The following is a 26,143-nucleotide window of genomic DNA, read 5'->3' as shown; positions in this document are numbered from 1 at the left end:
ATTAATATGTTCGTCAGGAGTTGATAAGATATGAAATGTTTAGAAAACACTTCTTAAGTGAATTGATTTCTGTAAATTCAGTGATTAAATGCTGTGGCTGGCTGCTCTGTTTTCAGTGACCAGATAATGTTCAATTTAAAAGTTAAAGTAGTATAGGGAGAGTAAATGCATTTTGAATAATTTACTGCCATCATGAGAATAACATGCAATCACGTAATTCATTAAAAAGTAAGTGTAGTCTGATTACGAGTATTTTAAAATGTAATAATGTAAAATCACAAGTACTTCATTTTTGGGATCTGATTCAACCTATAGTGTGTTTGGGACATTTGAAATAAAGGTCAAATATAATTGTCCGGGCAGGCCTAATCTACAGCTAGCATGTCCAAAAAGATAAACATTCCATTTCTAACATCCTCTTCACGGGTTTGATTCCATGTGATGTAAATCTGTTGTAGTACAAATAGTTTAAAACATTATGCAAAGCAAAGCTGCATTCTTCAGTTATAAATTAGAGTTGTAAAAAATACCATGGAGCCACCCACCTCACTGATTTGACTGAGATTCGATCGTCCCACACAAGAGAGTAGGAAGCAAAGCACAGAGGGCTCTGGCTCTGCATGGTTATGAATATGGAAATATGGAATTCAGAGCCAGCTGTTAAAAATAAAAACCTGAACGGCAAGTTATCATAAAGATGCAGAAAATGTAAGCGAAAACATACACAGTGAGCGAACAGACGAGACTGAAGAATAATGTGCTACTGCCCCCTTGTGGTGTCAGAAAGTAGTGGCCAAAGTATGGCTTTGTACAGAACTATTAGTGAACCGTGTATAAGATGCAAACTTTCTGTATGCATAAAAACACCCATGTTTGCATACCTTGCATAATGCATACCTTACATTTCCAGAAGATTTCCACGGTAAGAAACGGTCTTGTCTTCTGTCAAGGCTTAAAGGGTTAGTTCACCCAAAAATGAAGTAATGTCATTTATTACTCACCCTCATGGCGTTCCACACCCGTAAGACCTCCGTTCATCTTCGGAACACAAATGAAGATATTTTTGTTGAAATCCGAAGGCTCAAGTGAGGCCTCCGTAGGGGGCAACGCAATTTACACTCTCAAGATCCATTAATGTACTAAAAACATATTTAAAGCAGTTCATGTGAGTACAGTGGTTCAATATTAATATTATATAAAGCGACGAGAATACTTTTGGTGCGCCAAAAATAATTAAATAACGACTTATATAGTGATAACCGATTTCAAAACACGCCTGTATGAAGCTTTGGAGCGTCTCGAATCAGCGAGTCAATTCAGCGGTTCGGATCGCCAAAGTCATTTCAGCAGTTTTGCGGTTTGACACGCGATCCGAACCGCTGAATAGACTCGCTGATTCGATACGCTCCAAAGCTTCATACAGCCCTTTAAGAGCTTTACAAAAAAATTGGAAAAACTTCTTCCTGTAGTTTTTTTAAAGAACATAGCATACAATATATACTGTACATTATGGAATGGACATATTTCCAGTTATTTCCTGTATTTAAAAAACATTGTATGCAATGAATAGTATACAGTGTGTAGTATTCTATTGTGATTAATTGAAATTTTTAAAAGAAATTACTTTTATTCAGCAATGATGCATTAAATTGATTTAAAGTGACAGTAAAGACATTTACATCGTTTTTATGTTTCAAATAAATACTGTTCTTTTGAACTTTATATTCATAGTTTCCACAAAAATATTAAGCAGCACAACTGTTTTCAATACGTCATCAAAATGTTGCACCAAATCATCATATTAAAATGATTTCTGAAAGATAATGTGACACTGAAGACTGGAGTAATGATGCTGAACATTCAGCTTTGCCATTACCAAAATCTATTCAAATAGAAAAGTTGTTTTAAATGCGTAATAATATCTCACAATGTTACTGTTTTCCTGTATTTCTGAATAAATAAATGCAGCTGCGCGATTAATACATACCACTGATGCCACTGAACAAAACGTATGAAACCATTGAGTTTGTTGGAGAAATGAGTTGTTTTCAAACATGACATTTCACCAATTCTTTATTTTTGAAAGAGATTCAAAGGGTTTTTCCATAAATACAAAAATAGCATATACAGTACTTCAGTTTAAATGAGATAATACATGTTGTAGGATTAGGATTTTAAATCAAATTATGATTAAATGAAATTACATGGTGAAGGACCGGGATTTCGGGGGACAGAACTACACACACACATTCTAAAAGCATACTTAAATCACATCCTTTCATGTGGACTTTTTTTATTTTAAATAGAAAAAATATTGATCCCATTATGTGAACCTGATATATTAACAATTGCACAGAGATGACTTAATGTGCTCACTAAAGCACATAAACATTTTCACAAGGAAGTTCTGTTTGAATTCATCACACGTAACATATGCCTTAACACGCACACTTACACACACATGGAAGGTCTATTTCGGTTAGCAGAAATTGTTAATAAGGTCACCGTGATCTCAAATGCATCAGTGTGTTACATTAAACCTGATAAGCGATACAACACAGAGTAGGACTGCGCACATTTACACGAGTCATAACCATTAGCCACATTATCCACACCGGCTCTGGTTGATTCAGGAATATTGGACACTTACTAACAGACGGAATTAAGGCAATTACCACACATTAAAAGTGCTTCAGAGGGTAATATTTTTTTTGTTTTGTTGAAATTGTCATCACATATATACTGAGGTTATAAATAACCTTGAGGCTAGACCTCTATACTTTAAAGAGATGGTTCAGACAAAAAGTTCTATCATCATTTCACCTCCAAATGTCACGCTGTAAAACATTCTCCTGTTGAACATAAGACTGTTAACAGTTTCGGTTACCATTGACATAGTCGTGACATGAGGGTGAGCAAATGACAGAATGATCACTTTTACTTGAACTACACCTTTAAACTCACCCTTTGGGACTTTTTGAAAAGAAAGAAATGTGTCAAAGACATTGTCTAAGCAGAATGTGCTCGGCAATCAACCCACTAGCTTATTTACAGTTCCTCAAGCAGCCACACTTTAGTCTTCAACACTGCTGCATATAAATGATGGTGAAAGTAATCGGTTCAAAATATGGGAATGGCCGTGTTTGCCGTATGGCTATGCGCTGTGGTTTTGCTGGAGGAAATGAGCATAAGGCATGGGTGAACTGAAAGCACCGGTACACCAGCGTGGGCAGAGCAGTGCTCGACTCTGCCAGAAGATGGCATCAGGCCAGTCTCATTCTTTATACTGCCTATTGTGCACTATCCAAATTCTCTCATGTCATAAGAGAACGAGCAAGATCCACGGCCAATGTGAAATCTTTTTTTCTTTGTATAATTTGCTTGAGAAGAAAATATGTCCAGATGGAAAAACTAGACTAGATGGGCTACTTAGCCCTCTTTGTGTTTCTATATTGAAAGAAGTTTAACTTGAACTTCCCTCCGGTTGTGATTGGCTGTGGTTGTCTACTTGCTGATTGGCTGGAGAGGTGATGCTGGGCGTGTAAGGGGGTGGGGCATCGCTAATTGCACTGGAATCGTTGGTGTCCGGGATGGCGATGCTCAGGGATGCATCAGTATCGTCGTTTTGAGCGTACTCGCTGTATGGTGGAGGCTTCAGGTCATTTGCTGCACAAAATAAAGACGAGAGAGCACAATGATCATGCAAAAGGTTTAAAAATGGCGAAGAAAACAAAAAAAACAGACAACATAAATGTTTTCCCATTGTAAAATACATTTTGTTAAATTTACAGTAAAAAAAAAATGGCAGCTATGGTTAAAAAATATTGTGACAATGATTACGGTATTACGGAATGGCATATTGGTGCCAGTATATGTTTGGCACCGTAACTGTTTTATTTCTTTGAGTGATGTAATGTTAATATACCAATGTTCTTGGAGTACCGAAATCTGTATTTTAACCTTCAAATGTACTGATAACCAGCGTAATAATACAGGTGGTAAAATAAAGCCACATGATATATCAGAGATCATATTGTATAAAAGCATGGCCAATATATGTACAAATCAGCAGGGTAAAACATGACACCAAAATAACCCAATAAACAAAGTAAATACAGAAAATTAAATACAAAAAAAAAACGTAATTTTTTCAAACATCTCTGTAGATTTTTTTCAGATCATATTTAACATAAATGGTAAAAACCAAAATTTTGCATAATAAAAATGCACGCCTTGGATTAATTCAGTCGTGTTCGACAATCAGTAAATAGACCCTTTTCACAGACATCAATATCGTAAATCCTGCAAAGTTTTTGTATTTTAATTTTGTTTTAAATATATGTACATTTATAACACTAATACTTTGTATTTTATTACTTTTGCATCAAATTATAATTAAAAAAAGTTACCGCTGCTGTGAGGGTGTTTTTAATACAGCGTCTATGGGGATTGATGGTAAAAATGTACATATTTCTGTCTTTTCACTTCCGTTATCAATCTCACTCTATTTTTTCCTTCTTTTTGAAAATTGTGAAATTATTACTACTGTGGCGTTTTTCTTTTGCTATGTGAGCAAATGGGCACAAAAAAAAAATATTAAATGCATTCTCTCATTCACAGCTATAATATTTAACCCTCTGGTGCTCTTCGTTTAGGGGTTGCATTGGTTGTCTTCCCGGGCATAAGTGACCGGACACCTAAAACTTAAACTTCCTCCACCCTAGTAAAACCAATGCAATGTATTTTTCTTCAATAATATTGTATCTTTTTAATTTTGTATTTTGAGATGATTTGATGGTATTTTTTTATATTTATGCAATAATTATGGTCTATTTTTGCCATTGAAAATTATACCATATATTTTTTTTAATTATTGCAGTATTTCTGGTTAAAATAGAGACTAGGCCTTCAAAATATTTTTTTTGAAGGCAGATAAGCGCCCTCTTTTGGAATTATTAAAGAAATCATGCAACCATGGGTGTAATCCAAGCGGCAACCTCCCGCAGTTTCTCTTGAAGTCAATGCGGAAGTGACATATACTGCAATTCATCGACTGGCCGCTAGGGGCCGGCTCCAGAAGGGTGCAGAATCTCATTGAGCCCCATGTTAAAATGCCCAACTTTACCGCAGATTAAAACATGTTTACAGCCTGGTACAAATTGTGGTTTTGGTCTATACGGTTAATTTTTCCCTTCATGACAACTGTGAGGGGGGTGAATTTTTTTATAACTCATTCGTTTACATTATATAAAGCATTAAAGTTCTGCATAATTAAGGGCGTGGCCACTTTGAGTGACAGGTGGATAGCCATTTATCTGCTGTCTGTTAGTCATCGCGTGGCAACGGCCATCTCGTCCATACTTTGCGCTTCAGAACGGCTCATCAGAATCCTATGGGTGACGTCACGGACACTACGTCCATATTTTTTTACAGTCTATGGTGTAATCACTAGAGGTCTCTATGAGAGGCTTGAGATTTCCCTAGTTCTGTTTTGAACACATTTAATGATTTTTTTTGGTGGATTTGAATATATATTTAAAAAAATCTCAAAGACTATTTATTATAAAGTTTTATATATATATATATATATATAAAATATATTTTTTCACCCGTTATATATATATATATATATATATATATTTTTTTTTTTGTTTTTTTTTTTTTTGTTAGAAATATAGATTTTTTTTTTCTGTGAATTTGTGTTTTTGCAGATTTCCCATTCATTTCCTATGGTGTCATTTTTGACCGAAGAGCACAAGTGGGAGTATTTTTTTTACGACCACTTAGCATGCTCGAATCATGCCCTCAATGTTTTTGTGTGTTTACATACCTAATGCTAGAAAAGTCACCAAGATTCATATCATTCTGATGAAACTGATTTTTAAAAATTCCAAATGTGGTTCATAGGTTCAGTTTTTCATAGGTGTGTGTGTGTGTGTATAAGTGTACGTGTGTGAGTGGATGTGTCAATATTACACTCTTGATGTTTTAGAGTGTCACCCCTTTACTGCGGTGTACTTTTTTTTCTGCATCGTGGCCGATTTCTAGATTGTACACACAGATATTCAGAGAATTGTGTTTTTGCCGATTTCCCATTCATTTCCTATGGTAACAATGAACGCTACTTTTTTTTTTTTTACGACCAATTAGCATGCTCGAATCATGACCCCAGTGTTTACATACCTAATGCTAGAAAAGTCACCAAGTTTCATATCATTCCGATAAAGCAGTAATTTTTTAAATTTCAAAACAGAAAATTTTCCGGTCAGAAATGACCGAAGAGCACCAGAGGGTTAACCCAACTATGACGACTTCCGCTCTGAGAAACCCGGAAATGTGAAAAGGGTCTATTGACCGTTCGCAAAGACCTGCCCCCTTTAGTTACTGTTGCTATGTCCGACAAGCCATGGCGCTCTCACGCCACACACATGATGTTCTCATACATTGCGGAGCAAAGAGGACACTGACAACACGCCGAAAGACAGGACAGAGCAAGTTACTTTTGATATGAAACAAAGTCTCAACTTTGAAATTGTCTTTTTTTTAAAATAAATTTAAACAATAAATAGCGTTTTGTGGCTCTTTAATGTGTCGTGATCGCTGTAGCGCCTCAGTTAAAGCTGCTCGTGAACCGATTATCTCTTCCTTGTAGTTCATTGATAAGCATGAAATAAACATGAATGAACACTAAAATAAATGTTGTTTCAACTGCGGAAAGACGTCAGTAAATCTACTAACTCTCCTGACTGCTTTGTCAGACAAAACGGCAGATTCGGCAATGTGATTGGTAAGATCGCCTGTCAATCAAACTTGCGGCATAGGGTAAGACTGGTCAGAGGGTTGTCTGAAATAGACTTTTGCCATGAAATTACTCTGCTTGTATGATAATTATTATTATTTATAATTTTTTTAGAAAATATAAAATTTTAGAAAAAATTAACTGAATAGGGGAAATAGTCTGGAAACACTGTAGTCTGAAACACTGTAATACTTTTCCAGACCTGGATGTTAGTAATTTTACACTAATTTCTGTAAAAAACTATTATCATTTTTAATTTTTAAATCTACTTTTAAAAGTGTAAATAAAGAGATATCAAAACAAATCAACTTTTGATTAACTAAAAAAACAAATTTATTATTAAAAGAGGGATAATAATAACAGTAATAAGACTAGACTCAGCTACTGTCTGCACAACTAAACTTTTCGATGACTCATCAATGTAAAATGCATAATATGAAATAGAAAGGTCGTTCTTAAAAAAAAAAAATTTGATCATTTCCTGTTTCATGCTGCAGGCCAATGCAAACACCAATGCCTGCCTTATTTGGTCTTTTAACAGCAAACAAAAGCAAATATTGCCAAATAATTCCACAAAACAGGTGGCACAAACTACACACACAGCATTTGGAGAAAGGGGGGGGGGGGGGGGTTCCATCAGCACTTCACTTTAATATCTAGAGACGGTGGAAACACTGAATGATGTGGCATTGAAGGTTGACACAAACCACATCCTGCCCGGAAGGTATTATCTTTCACTCTTCTGGGTCAAAGGAAAGAGTATATTCACGTGTTGCATCTTCAACCTCGTGTCTTGTTCTTGGAGTTCTTTTAGACGCTACATGCACCAAAACCGATGTTTATAAACTCATGAGACATTGTTTGCGATAATGAGAGTACAAATGGAAAGGGGAAAAGGGGAAGAACAGAAGAACACAGAAGTAATACAGAAGAACAGAGACAGAATCTTCCGTTTGCTGCCAATCCACACAAGCACCCGAAGATTTCCTTCTCTGTTTCTGAATGAACAATCGGTCTCAGCACAGAAACTGAACTGAAGTAAACCCAACGCAAAAAGCTTCGATTGCCAAATTCATTTCAATCATTTCCGTGTCTTAAATGTCAATATCTGGCAGCTGGTGTTCATAAACGTCTCAGTTACAAAACTTGCCAATTAAGAAGCATTGGTCTAATTTGGGCTGATGTCTGCAGGCCCACTCTCCAACTGTTGTTCCCTCTTGTCATAAAATTGTCCCTGTTAACCATTTACAGAGCATACAGCATAGTAGGTGAAAGCACAAGACTAGATTCCTAGAGAAATGTAATGTGACTGAAATGCTGTTTCTCATATTAGGGTGAAGAGACGTGAAGTATTTCACGTTGGTCTAACCCTTGAGACTGGGCAGCCTCCTCACCATACCATATATGTATTCTTGGTGATTTTCTTGTAAACATATCGACCATTACTGTATTAAGCTTCTCGTGGAGAGATTTCTTTTTAGAGATGAACTTAAACTGTGACACACAAAAGAACGTCAGTGTTCAACAAACATTTAATCATTTACATTCCAGCTGCGCTGTGAGCGATCACTTGGAAAAGCACTTTCAGAGATGATTTTAAGTGCACAGTCTACATGTACGCTGCAACAATATTGGAGTTTGGTCTATATACAGAGAGCTAAAAATATGCTAAAAATGCAACTAGAAAATGATTAGCAGACAAGTCCCTATGCCATTGTTTATGGTTAACTTTTTGCAACACTCCATTGACCAAAACATCCATGACTGTATAACAGAATCAAATGGTTTAATGAAACAAAATGGTTTCATTAAAGTGCCCTTATTACGCTTTTTCAAATATTACCTTTCATGCAGTGTGTATGCAAAACGTCTGCAAATGTTTAAAGATCAGAGTGCACAACAAATAAAGCTATTGTCTCCTAAGTAGGGCTGGTCCGAATACCATTTTTTTGAGTTTCGAAGCTTCGGTAGTAATCAACATCGAATATTCGAAGCTTCGGAGGAAAGGGGCTGCACATATTGTTCTCTAATAAAAGCATGATACAAAGCACACAGGTCTGTTACGTCCCAGAACAAGCTCCTATATTTTGCAGTAGATTAATTTAGATTGATAAAAATGGGTAATATTAGGCTTGCTGCGATGGTCGTGTTACCGGTGTTCAGGCATAACAACGGTTACATCACTTGCCCATCGCGGCACCACCCCCCCACCGTCGTTTTGATATATTATAGTAGTAAAAATAATTTTTTTCAGTTAGAGAACAGACACTACAAAATAAAAACTGAACGTGTCTGCCAAAGTCGCAGCACAGACCAGCAGCAGGAGTCAAATTTCATTCATCACTAGAGTGAGAAGCTGAATGACAAGATGATCGCGGAAGATTTGGTCTCAACGCGAAATTTAAAAACGCCTATTCAAGGGAGTTTGTCATTGTACCGTTATGTTGTTGTGTTTTTCATTAAGAAAATAGGCTAATGAACCCATAATTTAAGCAACCCGCCCCCGAATTGACAAACCGAACGCCTGTCATTCGTTGACAGCCGTTCAGAGAACAAGCATTGTAATGTGACGGTAAGGGAAAATTCTCACTGTCAGATCACTAACGGGTGAAAAGGCTAATACATTTTGATTCTATTATTCTATTTTCCACAAAGTCAAACCAACACAGCTTAAGCCCAAAATGCAAGCTCAGGCATGCGCTTCTTCCGTATAAGCTCATGCAGTTGTGCGCTCTGAGAATACTCTGTTGCAGGGAACACTAAGAAGAAGGAAATATATTTATTAAGTATAACGAGGTTGGGGTCCTATTCAACTGTCCATCCTATTAAAAACTGCTAGGCTATAAAATAATTGTAAACAACGACAAAAAAAAGTCTTGTATTTTTCCAGATTTGGCACGAATGAGAACCGTTTCGAGGGGGATACAAGGTGTGCTAAAAAAACAACAACAAAAACTACAGAATATTAGAATCCCCAAATTGAAAATCGAATACCAACCCATCGAACGAATATTCTGCTCCAGCCCCACTCCTAAGTGAAAAAAACCGATTCTGAACTACCAAAACGAGTCAGCAATTACAGGCCCACTTCCTGTTACATACCTATGGAAAAATGTAACAAATGCATAATGCCAGCCTATGGTCTTCATTGGCTGCCCACAAACAACGTCTACTTTGACCTGTCCGGAAACACTGCAGTCTGAGACTGAAGAGAGTTTGTGCTGTCGACATGTTGAGATGATGTTATTTTCTGCAGTGCGAATTCACTTTCCATGCACTTCAAAAGTATGAGGATTTGATATGGAAAAAAAAAAATCAACAACAACAACAAAAAACCCCCGCCATCGTTACTGTTCGTATCACTGTGCATACAAGTGCTGAGGAAGATCCGGAGCCGGAATTCAGATATGGTAATGGCCATTTCATTTCCGACACACAATGTAAGCGGGTAGACCAATCAAAGTATACGGTGCCATCTGACCAATCAAAGCAGAGTATGCTCATGGCAAGGAGGATTTAGAGACTGAGTCTTTGAGTTTTCAGACTCTTTGAGAAATTAGATGATGTGCAATATATATTATGAGAAAATTTAAGTGTTTTTTAACCTTTGATGCATGTAAACTTGGAGACTTTAGAGAACAAAATTAGGAACTTTTAAAGTAGCATAATAGGGGCACTTTAAGGCTTATCCTGCGGTTTAAGGCTTAAACCCACAGTATGTATATATGTATATATTATACACACACACATGCATACAGTGTATATATATACATATATATATAAGGGCTGTCACCATTAACGCATGCGATTAATTTAAATTCCTTAATGCGTTACAATAATTTAACACAAATAAATTACAGAAGTATGTGAAGCTGTGTCATTAACGTAATTTTCGTCACGCAGTTAGATGATGTTAGAAGTCGGGAATTGATCACAGTTACACTGAACATCTGCAGCACCCGTAACCCTGGTAGGAGGACATTTCCATTCTAACTCTTTAACCCATTTCTGCTTCTCTGTTTGTGATCAGGCCATTTTAAGCCGTTAACCTCTGGGAAAGTTTTCAGTGATCCAGAAATTGAATTCATTCAAACAGTCCAAAACAGCGCTAATGTAAAGAAGGCCAGGCTGATTACATCACACATATACTGCAAAAAATGCTTTTCTTACTTAGTATTTTTGTCTTGTTTTCAGTCCAAATATCTAAAAAATCTTACATTAAGAAACATTAACTAGACAAGCAAAAGTTGTCTTGTTTTGGGGGGAAATAACTCAAAATTAAGGGAGTTTTTGTTTAAAATAAGCAAAATAATCTGCCAATGGGGTAAGCAAAATAATACAAGCAAAAACAGAACAGAAACAGAAAACAAGATTATTATGCTTACCCCATTGGCAGATTATTTTGCTTATTTTAAGCAAAAACTTTTGCGTGTCTAGTAAATGCTTCTTAATGGAAGATTTTTTAGATATTTGGACTGAAAACAAGCTAAAAATAATAAGTAAGAAAGGCATTTTTTGCAGTGTATCATCGAGAATAGAGACTCACATTGCGTTTTTAGTGATTTATTCATTCCAGTGTGCTGCACATTTCTCAATGTTAAGTGGTCTCTTATTTTTTTCCAGAGCTGTATATCATACTCCTTAAAACTCTGTAATTGTACTGAGGTGTGAATTTAAAAGAAATAAGCTTACAAGAAATAAATAATCCAGTCAAATCAAATACTACTTGATATTTACAAAAAAAATGCAACTAAAAACCCCCCTGTAAAATTCCCCAAAATTACAGTTTTTTGGAATTGTAATGTCAGTCCCTAAAACTGTGTGTCATGTACGGTCTCAGAGAAATTCACAAGGAAAAAAAAAAAAGATTAAACAATAATAATAACAATAAAATAATACTTATTTTTGGGTACCAGTGGTATTTAAAGTGGTCCAGTGCAAACTTTTACATCTTCTTAATAATCTTGAAATAAACTATTTCTGTCCCAATGCAGACTAGGGTGTAGTCGTACAGTGAGTCAGTCTTACCTCCAGACACTGCCTCATATGGAGGAGGCATGTCCAGTTGAGACAGCGAGGATGATGGTGGAAGAGAGGCGGAGGGTTCGCCCACCGAGCCGTCTTCCTGAACTCCGTACCAACTGGGCCAGATTGATGTCTGTGGAGCAGAGCAGCAGTGGGAGTTAAACACCCACAATCAGATAGGAATCAGGCATATTACACACAAAAAGCATCTTAAAGACGATTTTAAATACATGTGGCAGTGAAACAAGATCTAGATGATGCCTGCTGTTAAAAGGTGTAATTGTGCAATCTCTTGCCCAGGCCTATATGTTTTTGATACTTGTAACCTACAAGACCTTGGGGTCACAGTTTGGCTTGTAAACACGTTATCTCTGTTTCAATAAGGATATGAGACAGTTCTCCATTTTTTTTTTTGTGTGTGTCATAGTTCACATGAAAATTGGCATAAAGACAAAGTATTTTTTTAGGTTGGATCTTAAAGGTCCCATGGCATGAAATTTTCATTTTATGAGGTTTTTCAACATTAATATGAGTTACCCTAGCCTGAATATTGTCCCCAAGTGGATAGAAATGTTGATCGGTGTAAACCTGAGTTCTGGCTGTCTCTCTCTGCCTTTGAGAAAATGACAGGCCAGACTAGCCAATCCTGAAGTCTCCTGGTTTGACGTCCAAGCAGGAACGGTTACCTCCCTTTCCTCCGCCCAGAGAATCTGGCACGCCCATGCAAACGCTCGAGAGATCATTGCTTGTGAACGAGTGAACGATGGCAGTTTCTCAGTGTTTGGATGTACAAATGAAAACAGAAGTGTTTTTTCAGTTCCTTCTGATCTGTGATCAGTGATTTCTGATGTGTAGCTAATTATTTATTATTCGTGCACACTCAGCGGCTTCTCTCTCTCCCGACAGAACGGTGTTTACTATCTTGTGAGTCAGTGTTTTTGTACGTCCTCGTTGCGTCTATCTGTTCTAAAATGTGCATACAGTCGTTTCTGCTCAACATCAGCAGACTCACATCTTTAGAGATAAACCTCACACGCCGAAGCTCGGGCTGCACTGGCCGGTTGGCCTTCAACATCACCGACCCCCAGTACTGCATCTGGCCCACAGCGGAGGCGCCTTACGCGGCGCGAGATTAAGCAGACGGGGGGTAAGTGTGAGGGTATCCGGCTAGGCTAGCCAGCTTTCCCCACAATAAACTGGATTACATTCGATTCCTGCTGTTGTGTCTTTATTTGCGCTGTGTACTCAATGCGCGTCACTGACGCCTTTCATATGACAGGAAAATATCTAAAAATAATGCTATTTTCAACACTTACTCGTAACTCGTTCATCTCGACAGCTGTAATGGTACTTTGCATGTGTTACAAAGTTGGTAATAATGATGAAGACGGACTCGGTGTGACTGGGACTCGTGTTTATTCAGAACTCTCAGATACAAACACAGTAAACTCGCGCTGACTGACAGCGCTCTCATAACTCAGTAGTTACTATAAATAACTTTGTTAGCAATAGGCTTGCTACGATAGTCGGTGTTGCCGGTGTTACCGGTGTCCAGACTCCACACCGGTTACATCACTTGCCCACCGTGGCACCGCCCGGCGTCTTTTTTTTTTTCTTTTTATAGTAATAAAATAATTTAGTTCAGTTAGAGAACAGACAATACAAATAAAAACTGAATGTGTCTGCTTAATAAAGCAGGATCCGACCGTGAGTCTCGGCAGCGGCAGGAGTCATTCATCAGATTTAAGAGTGAGGAGCTGACTGAGATGATCGCGGAAGATTTGGTTTCAAAGCGAAACGTAAAAGCGCCTATTTAAGGGAGTTTGTCATTTGTTTTGTTGTTGTGTTTTTCATTAAAAATAATAGGCTAATGAACCCACAATTCAAGCAACCGGCAGCCGAATTGGCGCTAATTAAAAACCGAAAGTAAAATGTGCACGGCCGCACAGAGCGCGCATTGTTTACTTTCGCCTGGCTCCGCAGTGCGAGCCTCAGCGCGGATTTATTTTTGCCGCGCGCACCCTCGCGCTCGTGCGGGCGCGTCGAGTATAAACGAGGCTTTACGGGCGAACTAACAGTGTGCATTCATGGCGTGCATCTCAATCATAGACTGATCAATGCTTGATCAGTGCCCTGACTACTGAACTAGGGAACTGATTGAGACGCGCCCATGGCCTCACAGAGCGCGCATTTACAGACGAGCGGTCAGTCACGGTGTGCGCGCACTGGCGCGTTTTCAGTTCAGAGCGGTCGTGTGCATGTTACTTTCGGTTAGATAGAATTAGTGATTTAAAAGCCTCCGCCGGTGATACCGGTATTACCGGTGTTGTCACACATCAATTAACCGGTGGGAAAATTTCCTCACCGTCACATCCCTAGTTAGCAATCGCTCCGTCTCCGTGATGTCCGGTTCGCGAACGAATCATTCTTTTGAATCGGTTCTTTTTAGTGAACCGAATCAGTTCACCAAATCGGACTGAATCGTTCTAAACGGTTCGCGTCTCCAGTCAGCGCTGATTTACTAGAGTTACAAACTTTCTGACATGAGTGACAGCCCCTCCGACTAGAAATAGACTAATAACCTGAAGTATATGCTACTAACTACAACAGTTCACTGAACTGAGACGTACTGATAGAACTGATGAGAAGTGAACTCAGGTCCATCCGTCTCTCTGGCAGCAGCTCGTGCCTGTTAGACCTCGTTAAACCACGCCCCCTCCGCTCATTTCAAATGCAAAGATGTCAGCCAATCACAACAGTGGGCGTTTTTACTGAAGTCTCACAGCAGACACGCCTCTTGAAGCAGGGCATTCAGCCACAGGGCAAACAGCAGTATAGAAAAAATGCCTTTTATTTCTAAATTATGACATTTTATGATGTAAAAATCATACTAACAATATAAGTACACCTCAGGAAACATTATAAAATAATAGAAAAATGCCATGCCATGGGACCTTTAATGGTCCGGTATTTCCCTTTGTGATGACACTATTGCACCACAAAGCGGTTTGTTTAGCATTAAACAGGTTACAATTTAACCAATATGTGATATACCAGCACGCCATAACAAATGACTTCATAAGGCAAACTGCATTATAAAACTACAGTAAGAACAACTAAACAACTACTGGCAAGTGAGTGTGTAAGCAGGGCAAACGTATCTCATCTATCTGAACTGTTTGTTGTCAAATTAAGGGCATTTCCTGTGTGGAGAGCTACAGGCCGCTTGGGTTTCTAAAAATAGGCCTATATTTCATCCTCCCCATATCTTAAGAAAGAGAAAACAACTGCTGAGATAATCTAGAACATTTTTACAGGAATACATCCTATATAAATTCAGCTTGCAATGGTATGAAGGGCTAATAAATGTCCATTTTATCCAAAAATATCCAGCGAAATATTCAAATAGCAACCTTATTTGAATGGCAAATCTCTTTGACTTGAAACAGCCTTCAATACTTGTGCTACAAATTGCTTCCAGATGCTTTTCTGAATGCTTTCATTTAGAAACAAAGGTCTTTTTCTGAATTTAAAATGCAGCCTTAAAGCTTCAAAACAGCTCAAGATTCAAGAGTTTTATTTGTCACATACACAGTTATATACACAATATACAACTGGCAGTGAAATGTAAACAGGTCCGCTCCATGGACAGTGCAAATAATAGTTACAAGAAATTAAAATAGAAATAGAATAAAATTAGAATAAAAGTATTAACATAAGTAGAATTATAAATAAATCAAGTAAAGATAAAAATAGGAAATAAGATAAAATAAAAATATAAAAAATAGGTGGATATGATAAGTGAGATAAACTGTAGACTTAAAAATAAGTGGTTAACATAAAATATATATATATGTATATATAAAGAAGTATAATGTGCAAGGTTTATTACAGGTTGTTACACAGTAACAATAGGAAAGTAAAGTGCAGTGCAATGGCAGTATGTGGATGTTAATGTTTAAACTGGATGTTTATGCGTGTGCGGGGTGAAGTGAAGTCACGTGACTGAGTCACGCTCTACAGTGAGAACACATTCTACACTTCGGAATCTTTTAAATAAATCTCATTTATAATGCAGTCACAAATACCGTAACTTGACTGTACAAGTGAATACGCTTTAACCAAACAGCCAAAAAAACCAATAACATTCCTAACAGGTTTTGTCAGCACTGTCACGGCTCTTAGCTGTGGGTCCTGCTCTTGTTCTTGTTCCATCTAGTCTGCTTCTTCTGGATTTTTCACAGGTACTGGTTAGTTTTGACAAGTGCTGAGCACCAACAAGAGAAACTATTCTTCTGAACAGAAGAGCTCACACATTTAGTGGCCTGTGCGAATAACACAGACTCGAGACCTGACACTCCTGCCCTCGGTTTGGTTTAACGGATCCTTGTTGTAGCTTTGAGTTTAGAGAGTGAAACGTTTTACATCACGAGTCAAAAAAAAATGCAGAGCACCAAGGTCAACAATAGTGTTGTGACACAGTAAAAGTGGAAGTTCACCAAAACCTTCCCTGTAGATTAATGACAGACAGAACATGCACTCACACTGAAAATGTGCAACTTTCCACTGAATGCACACTCCAGTTCAGTCTGAAAACCAAGCAAACTGAAACCTGTGAGTGGATTCAAATGTCCTGTTTTCAGATATATTAAAGATTCCCCTATAGACTAAGACGCCATTTAAGATCGGTTTTGGGTGATCCAATTACAGATACATGTTTAAGTGTACAAACGTTTCAAAAGGGTCCAAATTACTCAACCCACATTAAAAAAATGTATGACACCTTAACATTTATAGTGTAAAAGCTAATCGGCCCTGATGTGTCCCGGACAACAGTGAAGGGCCACCTGTTCATCTCCTTAAAACAGGGTTTTTTAACCCCTTACCTGTCACCGTCCCAGTGAAATATTATAACACATTTAAAATATTTTAAAATGTTTTATCAGCAATTATCAGCATGAATTATCAGCAGCCATCACTCGCCTTCAGTGTCACATGATCCCTCAGAATTAATTCTAATATTCTGATTTGGTGTTTTTGATCACTTTAGATCCATTTAATGCATCTTTATTGAATAAATGTAATAATTTCTTTAATATATATACACACTTAACTAATTAAAAGGGGAAAAGTCTGTCCATCTTCATTTCTGAAAACGTGTAACATTAGAAAGAAACCCTGGCTCGGTCACATTCAAATTCCAATGGTAAATGGTAAATGGACTGCATTTATATAGCGCTTTTAACAGACCAATGGCCATCCAAAGCGCTTTACACATTGCCTCACATTCACCCATTCACACACCGACGGCGGTGTCAGCCATGCAAGGCACCATCCAGCTCGTCGGGAGCAGCTGGAGTTAGGTGTCTTGCTCATGGACACCTCGACACTTGGTCAGGTGGAACCGGGGATCGAACCACCAACCTTCCGGTTTGTAGACAACCTACATGAACCACTGAGCCACTGCCGCCCCATTACATAACAATAATTACATAACTTGAAGATCAGTAAGAAGTTAGAACGACCACTTAATTGAGGTGTAGGAAACACTGGGACATGCCATTATGTACCAATACGATTTTATATTAATTTAGTTTAAAAAAGATATTTACGTGTGGGAGTCTTGTGATGGGTTGTTAAGCCAGCCAATCAGAATTTAGCAGTCTCATCTCTGATTGGCTGGAATTATGGCATATTGTAACATTGGGTTTTATTGAGCAAGCGAGCCGTCCTGGGCTAGAGAGCAATCAGAGCGGGTATGGGAGAGCAAGCAACTGAAACGTTGCACATGTGAAAGAAAACATCTGTGCACATCCAAATGAAGGTAATTTAAATGCAAAATTGATTTTCGTCCGTGCAAAATACTTTATTATTTGCGAGACGAACATTTCTCCGCATTACTCCCTTTTGCGCGTTCAAAATATGATCTTGCACACTCAGAAATGTGGCAGAAACGTAACCCCATACCCTTATATATATATATATATATATATATATATATTAGTGGTGGGCCGTTAACGCCGTTAACGCGAGACTCTTATCGGGCGATAAAAAAAAATATCGCCGTTAATCTATTCTCAAAGTTGGGTTGGGAGCTGGGTCTATACTACGCAAGCTATGATGACTTTCACCTTGATATTTTAGCGCGGATGTATACCTAGCCGAATTGCACTGTAGGGGGCGAGAGAACGAACCTATGTGTATGCCTACTAGTGTTGTCAAAAATATCCATATTTCGCTATGAGTCGATACTGAAATATCTGAAACGATACGATACTCAATTTCTCTCATTTCTCACTCTCATTCAGTCCGTTTAATCCTCTGAACATTGCGAACTGGTGTTCTGCTGGATTTTTCTTTAGCGTGTTAGTATTGGTGTGACCGGTCTGAATTTCGCGAGGGGTTGCACATGACGGGAATTCTACTTATTCACGCAGATTTCGCGCTCACATCTGAAGCGCACACACACATACCGCAATAAAGCCGCCTCTGACATACAAGTGCAAAAATGAGCTCCTTTTTCCAGTTTATTAATGGTCAAATCCACTCAAAAATATCTCAATGCCCATCTTGGTGAGTTTTAACGCGAACACAGTCGTACCCAGCTCACAGGAACAGTGGGATTCATGCGTGCGTCAGGTCTTAAAGGGACAGAAGTTATTTATTATTCAAACTACAAAAAGACAAACGATCACTTACGAGCACACATATTCTGAATGCCTTCGGCAGAATTCAAATGAGCCATTTTAATCTAGATTAATTCCAAGATTACAGTGAGATTAATCTAGATTAAAAAATATATATTATATGATGAAATATATATATATATATATATATATATATATATATATATATATATATATATATATATATATATATATATATATATTAGAGCTGCACAATTCTAGATAATTGAGAATCATCATTTTTTGTTTAAAATAGAGATTGCGATTCTCTCACGATTCCAAATAAACAACTTAAAGCCACAATATGTAATTTTCCACCGCTAGAGGTTGCTTATTCAAAACAAAGGCTTAGCTTGATGACGCCTTGATTTCGCTGAGCTTTTATTATGCCGCAGGCGAGTGCTTCCGCTTCTTCCGGTCATGCGTATGTGGGGTAACGCAGCACTGTTTTTATTATATTAGATACAGTATTTGAGTGTGTTGAAAGTTGTTATGATGCTACTCTGTGCATTCGCTCGGCAGTTACTATGAGACACTTGTTGCTCAATGCAGTAAGCTAGATCCATATCAGGCATGGTAAAACATGGTACTCGCTGATGCCGATATATCTGCGACAAGCTCATATCGGCCGATAAAATCGGCAGACCGATAAATCGTTCAGGCTCAAATTGTTACACCAGTAGGTGGCGACAAATGTAATTGATACAATCTTTATTTGAAGCGCCAAGTTACGCTACCATAGACATCAGTGTTTTTATCCAAACTATAAACTTTTATCCCAGTACTTCTGTGATGGTTTGAATTTTGGTGTAATGTATGCATCTATACTGACTGAACAGTGATGGAGGTTATACAAAGTGGATTTAAATACTTCCCCCGACAAGTGTTTAATTAAAGGGGAAAAGATTTGTCTGCTTATCAGCTTATCAGTTTCTCTGTCATTTACCTAGTAAAATCTTCTGTGAAATGCCATTTAAGGAGTAAAGTTAACCATACATACGTAAACAGAAGTTACCATAACATATTGCGCTTGAGTCTGTCTTATTGTTTTGCTGAATGTACACGGAATTGTGAAGACCCACACTGTACTACACAGGAAGCTAAACTATGTCATTCTTCCAAAGAGCGATTCTATCAGAAGCGGCTGACGCACAACCAACTTAGCCACACCTTATTAAACAAAAACGGATTGAATTGAAGTTGTCGTTTTACTCACATTTTGTCTCTCACAGATCTGGTGCAGGTATGCACGTCCTCCCACAATGACGATCTGAGCGTTTCGGGGATTGCTGAGGTACGCAGCAAGCTGTCTTTGCCTTGAGCGATACCAGCAGATGTAGAAGAAGATCTTAATCATAATAAATATTATGACGACTCTAAAACAAGATAAAGCAACAGACATGCCATACACAGAAACAAAATTGAATAAACAAAATGCAATGTTAAAACAAAAAAGTACACAATACAACTGTAATCACATCAACAGTCTCCCAAAAACTTACATGTACCAGTACAGCTCCATGCTTCTCACCAGTTGGTATCAATTACCATAATCAGCTTCCAAGCTGTCAAACTGTAATAAAAACCAACAAGAGTTATTGGCAGAGACTGCATAGGAAAATGTAATTTCGACATTCATCATCTCATGTTTAAAGCAGCTCAGATTCTTAAAGTCATACTAGAAACATTTAAAAGAGACTTTATTTTCCATATATCGTGTAACACGGGGTTGGGTTACTGTTACATAAACAGAAAACTGAAAATAAACTCCCACAAGCTTAGTTCGCCTATATAAACAAACAAACAAACATTACATAGCACGCACAGCCTTCATTGGGATTTATTACCGTCCTTTTTAGTTATATGACTTTAATACAACTTTTCATCAAGAAAATAAGCTCACCTTGTAAACGCGTTATAAGTAGCGTTATAATCCAGCTTAGACAGCTAGCGAAGCATCTGCTCTTCATAGACACAAGAGGAAGTCGCTTTGCTAACGAGCTAAATAAATAGATAAACAAACGTAACGTTACCTTTATAAAATACAAACACGGACACCGAGGTGTACTTTTTTCTAACAGGTCGGGTTCACTGGCTGCCTGTAGGCCGAGTGTGTCTCCCCTCTCTCTCTGTTTAGTAAATGCTAATACTTGAGAGGGCTTCCGAGAAATGTTGAGCGCTGTGTTTTTTCCATGAGCAAACGAAGGGGGTTTTGTTGTAGTTCTTCTGTTGTCTCGCAAGGCGTCCGTACTTCCGTGGATTCATGAGAGGAACGCCAAATTAAAAGTTTTTATTGTTGTAATTACATGTATGTGTATATTCTCTTTCTCCAACGAGAGTTTTGTATTTTGCTGTTTTTTGTCAATAAAAAAAATAAAAGTTTTTATTGTTGTAATTTAATCATTTAAAAGTGAGTGTAAGTAATAATAATAATGTTTACATGTCATTTAAATTTGATTTTGTTTTACCTTTCAACTTCAAAACAGAAGGCCTAACGTTATATGTTTTACATGTAATATCAAATATTTTTCTCCAGCTCGGTTTTGTACCGGAAGATAATGGTTATTAAACGGTTCATAAATAGTACTAAAGCGCCATCTATCGCGCACTGAATGGCGTTCATGAATAAGTCACTGGTCAAGGTATGGATCAGCCTGCTGCAAAAGAAAAACTGGGCATATAGCATGTCAAAAAATTGAACATTAAAAAACATATTTAACTAGCATACTACCTGCATATGTAAAATTATATTAGGGGTGTAATAATGATACATCATGACACGATTCGATACATATTACGATACTGAACTCACAATAAGATATTATTGCATTTTGTTGTGACACAATATATTGTTACTCCCCTAATATATATATATATATATATATATATATATATATATATATATATATATATATATATATATATATATATATATATATATATATATATATATATATATATAATAAATGTGTATAAATGTCAGTTACATATTTTTTGTTGTTATTCCTCTGTTCTATAAAACAATGACAATAAAAAAAACCTTAATACATTTCACAAAATTCTGAATAGAGAAACAGGATAGATTAATTTATATTTTAAATGCGTCAGGCAATTCAGGCAAAGGAAGAACAACAGACCATTTGCAATAAAGGGTATCAAATTGCTTTATTTGCCTCTATTCAAGTTACATTCATTAAAAACGCTCTATGTTAATTTTTATAGCTGATTTGTTTCTTTACTTCAAACCACATATTATATAAAACAATCATGCAAATCCTTGTACAAAATACAAGATGTTTCAATACAACCACTTACATGTACAAATATCTACAGTCACCCACTTCCATTAGTCAAAAAAAATCTTGTGATAATCAACGCAACAAAATTCAAGCAACATAGTGACATTAATTCAGGTCCTTCAGTTTCAATTCAGAGCTTTTTAATGAATGTCTGCCATTGAAATTCTTAATATGTGTTTAACACTGTTAAAACTCATTTGATCTGTTGTCTTCAATGACGACTGTCCTCTTGGGATACGCGTCAATGTCCACAAAAATATACCGGAATTCATACTTTCCAGTCTCAGGATTCTGTCAGACAGAAAAAGCAGTTTTTTATATATTTATCAACACTATTTTTGCACAAAACTAACAATTCTTTTTTCCATTGAGATGTACCTCCTTAGATTCTGAATGGACAGTTCCCCGTAATCCTGGTTCAGATCCCTCAATGTAAAATTTCAGCCGCATATACTTGTTTCCATTCTTCATGTACTCTACATGACTAAAGAAAAAAAATATTTAAAAGTTTATGTGAGGTGTAACAAAAGGGTAATTATTGATATTAAAAATTGTACCTGACTTGTTGCCTTCTGCCACGCCGATTGGTCTCCCCAAAGCCTTTTATGGGCTCTCCAAAAGCTCCGATTACCTTTACATAAAGCAAATACCCAATTTATTCATGCATTTAACATATTTGGTGTGTTTATCCTCATAGTTCACAACAAATTAATCACCATTTGCTGACCTCTGGGTGAGATCTGCACTTCTCAAAAGCTTTTCCATAAATTTTGCTTGGACTTGAAGAAGAAAACAGCTCTTGAAAGACCACATACAGCAGTCCACCTAATAAGAATAACAATCAGATAATTTATTATACTGTTGAACATGCATGTTAATGGCATCATCAAATAAATGTTTGAATCAGAGCTGGATCTTGGTCACATGAGGCCCCAGACACACGTCGTTGGATCAGTGTTGTTAGTTAAAGGAACACTCCACCGTTTCTAGAAATAGGGCTTATTCAACTTCTTTCCTACATTTAGATATGTGGGCAAATGCATTTTTGTCTCAGTGCAAGCACTGTTTTAATTTGGCAGGATCGCCGCTAACTTAGCTTAGCATAATGAATGGAATCCTATGTTGCCAGCTAGCATGTCCCGAGTAAAAGTGATCCAAAAAGTAATTAGGTGGGGGGTTTTTTTTGGATCACTTTTACTCGGGACATGCTAGCTGGCAACATAGGATTCCATTCATTATGCTAAGCTAAGCTAGCGGCGACCCTGCCAAATTAAAACAATGCATGCACTGAGACAAAAATGCATTTGCCCACATATCTAAATGTAGGAAAGAAGTTGAATAAGCCTTATTTCTAGAAACGGTGGAGTGTTCCTTTAACTAAAACTAATAAAAAATAGTTTTTGTAATTGGTAATTCAAATAAAGTTAAAATAAAATAAAATACAATATAAATATTAGATGAAAAACTTACATTTACAAAACGGAAGCACACTCTTGGGCAAAAACAAAAAGAGCTCACTCATATTGGTGAGCTACTTCACTGTGAGCAGTCATTTAATGCTTTGGAGTACAAGAGAATATTGCAGAATGGCTTGCTTCCCGCAATTATAATAAATAAATAAAATTTTGTACATTTATACAGCGCTTTTCTGGGTACTCAAAGCGCTTTACATAATCAAATATCCTCAATCACCACCATTGAGGATGATGCGACGGCAGCCATATTGCGGCAGAACGCCCACCACACACCAGCTTTTTGGTGGAGAGGAGACAGAGTAATGAAGCCAGTATATGGGGATGATTAGGAGGCCATGATGGATAGAGATCAATGGGCAAGTTTGGCCAGGATGCCTGGGTTACACCACTACTCTTTTTCCGGAGGACATCCTGGGATTTTTACTGATCACAGAGAGTCAGGACCTCGGTTTAACGTCTTGTCCGAAGGACGGTGCTTATTACAGTATAGTGTCCTCATCACTATACTGGGGCGTTAGGACCCACACAGACCACAGGATGAGCAAAGACGACCAAGAAGTGGCTTGAGAACAAGTCCATCAGGCTCATGTTTTGGCCCAGTCGAGATTTGAACCCTATAGTGAATATTTGGTCTCATATTAAACTCAAACTCACTGGGAGACATTTTTCAGCTACTCATGAACTGTGATGCCATCAACACTAAGTGGAACAACACAGTCTCTTCTTCCTGTAAAAAGCTGTCTGTAAGTTTACCCACAAGTAAATTATCTAGCTTCCGGCCGATCACCTTCCGTATTCAACTTACGGGAAAAGTGTAGTGCCTCTCGCAGTTTAAAATGTCTGACGAGCGTAACTGGTGTGCAATGTCGTCAGACGTAGCCTTTATTAACCCACCGGAGCCGTGTGGAGCACATTATTATGACGGACAGATGCCATTTTATGGACTTCAAAAACAGAGCAACAATCCCTGCCATTATAAAGGTTGGATTAGCCAGGACTTTTTTTTTTTTTTATATATAACTGCGACTTTATTCGTCTGAAAGAAGAATGTCATATACACCTAGGATGACTTGAGGGCGAGTAAATTATGGGCTAGTTTTCATTTTTGGGTGAACTAACCCTTAAAAGAGCTCTAAATATGTTGCCATTTTTGGCTTGACCAAGGAGTAATAACCTTTTTTTTTTCCCTGGGAGTGTGCGTGTGTGTTTTATATATATATATATATATATATATGGTGGTCTTCTTGTACGGTATGATCCCCCAGGACCCTCACCATGACGGTCCACAGTCCAGCCCTGATTTGAATCAAATCAAACACATCACCTGTTACACCGAGTCCAATGAGCACCACAATCAAATAAGTGAAATCTTTGCCGGCTTGTTTGACTGTTGAGGAAAGACAAATATAATCAGACATGAGCTTACTAACCAGCTATAATGCATCCTAAAACTAAATTCCTTATAAAAAAAAAATCATCAAGGATACACAATGCCTGGCAAGATATCACATTTACTGTAACTACTATAAATCATAGTAGATTTATAGCTCAGATTTCTTTAAAAACTAGCTCTGAGAATATTTGCTTCATTATAGCCTACTTTTTCTAGTCACAGTGGTTGGCAATAGCAACTCCTAACCATGACTATGTTATTTTGACGGAAACGATGGTTACTGTGGTACTTTTCTGTAATGCACGTACCTTTCTGAGCTGCAGACGGGCTTGGAGGTGTGTATGAACTTCTGGAAACTGACACATGGTCAGTGTCTTTCTGTCCACCGCTCTTGCTACAGAATCGGACTCCAGTATAAACCGAGCGAGTGTGATAAAATGTCCAGTTTGACCCAGAACATAGATTCGTTTGTGTCTGCAAAGCTGATAACGTTATCTGTTGTGGCAATCTGACATGCACACGCTTTAATATGTGCTGCACACAGTTTGTCGTCCTTCCGATTCTGAAGAAAGAATACATCATGTTTCTAGTATAAATGGCCTGTCTATGTTGTTAATCTAAACGATATATCGTGTATCACTTTAACATGTTTTAATGCTGACTTTCACATGTCTCCTTTACGTTTACAGAAGTTGGATGGCATTAGTCCTTGGCTTCACGGTTTCTGTCTTAATTTTTCAAAATAAAAGTACCAATTCACGTGAAGAGCATAGGGTGAAGACGCGTCTCCGTATTTCCTCACTTGCTGCCTTCACGCCGTGTCGTGTCGTAATTACAGTAGTCTAGAGATGACAACACGTGACTTTATATTCGGAGCTTTATACGTTTCTTTAGTAGGCTACCACCTTTATCTCATGGTAGTAGGCTAAACATTTAACTGTAACACTAACACCCTCCTTAGACCCAGGAAAACAAAGTCTTTTGAATTTAGTTTTTCCCCATGTCCTTAAGCATAAGAAACAAACGGATTTTTATTTTGGAAAAAATATATTTTATTCATGTTATGTCCTCGTATGTGGACACCGGGACTTAGTTGTTTAAATAATAAAATAACGTGTATCGTGTAAAACAATGGGATTTTTTTTTCATTCACCAATACATTTTTTAACCAAACTTTGTTTAAAGATGATTCTCAACGGTGTTATGAAATATATAACGGAATTCATTGATATACCATTTTTATGCAGTGGGTAAAATGGCAAAACATGGGTTTTCCCATTCAATGCAATGTATCTCTAATTTGCATATTAATGTGTTCTTGGAGCAACGTGTAATGAAAAAAGAAAAGAAGTGGCCTAATAATGGAAGTAATAGTTGTCAACATTTTCATAATAATATATAATATTTTATAGTAATATTGATATGTAATTTATTTCCCTATTCTTGTTGTGTCTCCCAAAAATGCC

The 26,143-nt window shown here is 37.4% G+C and overlaps 2 protein-coding genes across 3 annotated transcripts; both read right to left on the bottom strand.

The window, feature by feature from the left end:
• Positions 1–2,022: 2,022 nt before the first annotated feature.
• On the bottom strand, positions 2,023–20,746 carry LOC307119487 (uncharacterized protein). Of its 2 annotated transcripts, none has more exons than XM_079805771.1 (5): positions 20,414–20,746; positions 20,013–20,083; positions 19,727–19,886; positions 11,828–11,957; positions 2,023–3,666 (listed from the first exon to the last, which is right to left on the bottom strand). In XM_079805771.1, the coding sequence occupies exons 2-5, from the start codon at positions 20,030–20,032 to the stop codon at positions 3,464–3,466; spliced, it is 513 nt and encodes a 170-aa protein (XP_079661897.1). In that variant the 5' UTR covers positions 20,033–20,083; positions 20,414–20,746; the 3' UTR covers positions 2,023–3,463. The 2 variants fall into 2 exon arrangements, with proteins under 2 accessions (XP_079661897.1, XP_079661898.1); XM_079805772.1 differs by having other exon boundaries at positions 20,544–20,712.
• A 912-nt stretch (positions 20,747–21,658) lies between these two features.
• Positions 21,659–25,407, bottom strand: timm21 (translocase of inner mitochondrial membrane 21). Its single transcript, XM_079806108.1, has 6 exons — positions 24,986–25,407; positions 24,609–24,671; positions 22,537–22,634; positions 22,367–22,440; positions 22,188–22,293; positions 21,659–22,100 (listed from the first exon to the last, which is right to left on the bottom strand). The coding sequence occupies exons 1-6, from the start codon at positions 25,257–25,259 to the stop codon at positions 21,996–21,998; spliced, it is 720 nt and encodes a 239-aa protein (XP_079662234.1). The 5' UTR covers positions 25,260–25,407; the 3' UTR covers positions 21,659–21,995.
• Between the last annotated feature and the right edge of the window lie 736 nt (positions 25,408–26,143).

Source organism: Gobio gobio, assembly GCF_949357685.1.
Source record: "Gobio gobio genome assembly, chromosome: 23".
Lineage (NCBI taxonomy): Eukaryota > Metazoa > Chordata > Actinopteri > Cypriniformes > Gobionidae > Gobio > Gobio gobio.
The sequence above is the reverse complement of the archived record's forward strand: the minus strand, read 5'-3'. Positions and strand labels throughout refer to the sequence as shown.

What these genes read in the sequence shown, in the direction of transcription:
- LOC307119487 (XM_079805771.1), bottom strand. Translation starts at nt 20,032, where the DNA reads ATGGAGCTGTACTGGTACAT. An exon ending in AGATCTGTGAGAGACAAAAT is followed by an intron (nt 11,958 to 19,726) that starts GTGAGTAAAACG and finishes TCTGCTCCACAG; the next exon opens with ACATCAATCTGGCCCAGTTG. An exon ending in ATATGAGGCAGTGTCTGGAG is followed by an intron (nt 3,667 to 11,827) that starts GTAAGACTGACT and finishes TATTTTGTGCAG; the next exon opens with CAAATGACCTGAAGCCTCCA.
- timm21 (XM_079806108.1), bottom strand. Translation starts at nt 25,259, where the DNA reads ATGATGTATTCTTTCTTCAGAATCGGAAGGACGACAAACTGTGTGCAG. An exon ending in CATTGGACTCGGTGTAACAG is followed by an intron (nt 22,635 to 24,608) that starts GTGATGTGTTTG and finishes TATTCTTATTAG; the next exon opens with GTGGACTGCTGTATGTGGTC. An exon ending in TCCATTCAGAATCTAAGGAG is followed by an intron (nt 22,101 to 22,187) that starts GTACATCTCAAT and finishes TCTGTCTGACAG; the next exon opens with AATCCTGAGACTGGAAAGTA.